This window comes from Buceros rhinoceros, unplaced genomic scaffold (assembly GCF_000710305.1).
Source record: "Buceros rhinoceros silvestris isolate BGI_N320 unplaced genomic scaffold, ASM71030v1 scaffold32632, whole genome shotgun sequence".
Classification (NCBI taxonomy): Eukaryota; Metazoa; Chordata; class Aves; order Bucerotiformes; family Bucerotidae; genus Buceros; species Buceros rhinoceros.
Genome location: NW_010400070.1, coordinates 7,603 through 9,888, shown reverse-complemented (window position 1 = coordinate 9,888; position 2,286 = coordinate 7,603). Strand labels below are relative to the sequence as shown.

At 58.2% G+C, this 2,286-nt stretch overlaps 1 protein-coding gene across 1 annotated transcript in view; it reads right to left on the bottom strand.

Moving 5' to 3' along the window:
• The window catches only part of TNPO3 (transportin 3), a gene marked incomplete at its 3' end in the record, with an annotated part of 18,271 nt that overhangs the window by 8,939 nt on the left and 7,046 nt on the right, over positions 1–2,286 (bottom strand). Inside the window, exons 5-7 of the mRNA XM_010131732.1 lie at positions 1,819–2,019; positions 1,030–1,103; positions 557–713 (exon numbers count right to left, since the gene is read on the bottom strand). Of these exons, the coding sequence (XP_010130034.1) occupies positions 557–713; positions 1,030–1,103; positions 1,819–2,019 (432 nt within the window). The remainder of the gene's footprint in view (positions 1–556; positions 714–1,029; positions 1,104–1,818; positions 2,020–2,286) is intronic.

Genomic DNA, 2,286 nt, shown 5'->3' with positions numbered 1-2,286 from the left:
GCTGGGGGAACAGGGGCACTCGAGGGGATCAAAGGGCTTGTCCACCCAAGTGATTCTCTGGCTCTATGACCTTCTTCTAACACACGATTCCCTCTCTCTCTCTGTGGATCTAGAGATGGTCTGGAGAGCCCATAATGGGTTGAAATAATTTCTTAACCTTCAAACAACCCCAAACCACCACAGCCTGCCCAGGAATCCAGTTGGGATCGACAGTCCTGGAGACTAATGCCCTTTTCCTGACCCTAAAGCCCAGCAGATGAGGCTGCACACACGCACCACAGTGAGGACGACACGGTCCTCACTCGGACAGCGCGGCTGTGGGGCCCGGAGTTCCCCCACTGCCATTCCTAGCTCCAGTTCCCACCCAGCGCTGACCACAGGAGGAACCCAACGGGGATTTTGATCTGCGTGGAACTGAAATGTGTAAAATCTGCTGCTCTCATTTGCTCACGTCCAAGCTGGAATATACAGGCTCAGGGTTGTGGAGGGGGAGAAGCAGCTGCATGAGCTTCTCCAGCAGCTGCATGAAGGGTCTGGTGGCTGCTCGGTCTCTTACCAGCAGGGAGACGACCGTGCTGGAGTAGTACGCCAGATCCTCGATGATTTCGGTGCGGCGGTTGGCTCCGATGCGCAAGGATCGGCTGTGAACCTCTTCAGGCAGCACCGTCAGGATCTCCAGCAGAAAGGGCAGCGATGTGACATCATTGCTGTACCTGAGCCCGGGGAGGGGAAGGACAGTGTCACCTTTTCTGCCATTTTTCCCCTGTGTTGGTGGGCGCAGGGCAGAGAAAACGCCGTCACAGCAGCAAACGATTCGACCTCGCTTGTTCAGTCCCCTGAAGCTGGGGGGGACGAGGGATCAGCACGTAACAAAAAGAGGGATGAGGAAAATCGCTGAGGCTCAGAGAGCCGCATCCAGGGCCTCTGCTACACAGAGCCACGGGCTGCCCCCTCCCTGCCGCGATCCACTCGCTTTAAATTGTTAACTGAGAGCAAAGGAACGGTTTAACGATATAAAAAACCACTTACTTTTCAACCAGTGTTTGTACGCAGCCTTTCCACGAAGCCATCTGCAGGGCAAGGTCTGCTATTGCTAAAGCAAGCTGGGAGGGGAAGAGGAGAAGGAATTAAACACAGCTAAGGGTGGTGACCGATGACACGTGCCCAGCAGCGCCACACAAAGGGCGCTGTGACCGTCAGAGCTGGGCTGGCAGGTAACTCGTGATGTTCCTGTGTGCAATCCCTGTGGCTAACGGCGAAAGGAGCGAGCTGGCCTCAGCCTGTGGGGTGTCAAGACATCGGTAGCTGCTCAGAGAATGAAGGGTGGCCGAGAACACGCCTGGGGAGGAATCCCTCCATCACCCAGGGCGCGGCTGGGCACAGCGACAACGTTCTGCATTGCCGAGCACGGGGAAAAGCCCCGGAGCAGCCGTTCCTGCCCCCTCAGCCTCCCCAAAGGGCAAACAAGGGGATGAAGTAACTGATTTAACTACAGGAACCAAATAATGAGGGAGGACAAACAGTTCTGTCCCAGGAGACACGACCGGGCTGGCTGCAGGCATTGACCATCTCCACACCAGAGGAAAAGCAACTGGGGGGACCAAGGGCTTTGTCTCAAAAAAGCTCGAAGTGACCAAAGCTGGAGCCGGCCACCACCGCTGTGACCTGCAGCATCTCCTCGTCCTGCCCCAGGCTGGTGCCTGCTGGAGGGAACAGCTCTGGCAGGGCTCTCAGCAGCGAGCTGGGGCTGAACGGAGCAGCCTCAGCCCTTGCCCTGTGCTAGAGCACAGCTCCTTCCACCCCCCGCTCAGCTCCTACCTGGGTGACGATGACCGGTGACAGGTCTTTCAAGTTCTGGATGTGGGACAGCAGAGAGTCCCGTAAGGACGCGTGGGAATCCGTGGGGAGCTCGTAGAAGGACGTCTGGATCTTCATCTTCATGGTCTGCGCTGCGAAGTAGCACGACTCCACATCCTGACGGATCTGCAGCAGCTGGTCGGAGATCTCCCAGGCATGGACCTGTGGGCCAAGCACTGCAGGTCAGCGAGCAAACCCAGGAGGTACCAGCAGCCCTAAGAGGAAGCCCAGGCTCCCTCCGGGGTCCAGGGAGGACCCAGAGGGGTCTCTGCCACGTTGCTGTCACAGCTCAGGCCGCGGGGGCTGGTTGACAAAGGTGGCAGGGCTGTGACTCCCCGCGATGAGAGCAGCTTCCAGCTCAGACCTGCCACTGGCGGCGCTGCTAGTGGCCTCAGTCACCACGATCCCTCCCGGAGAGGGAATGAGCGA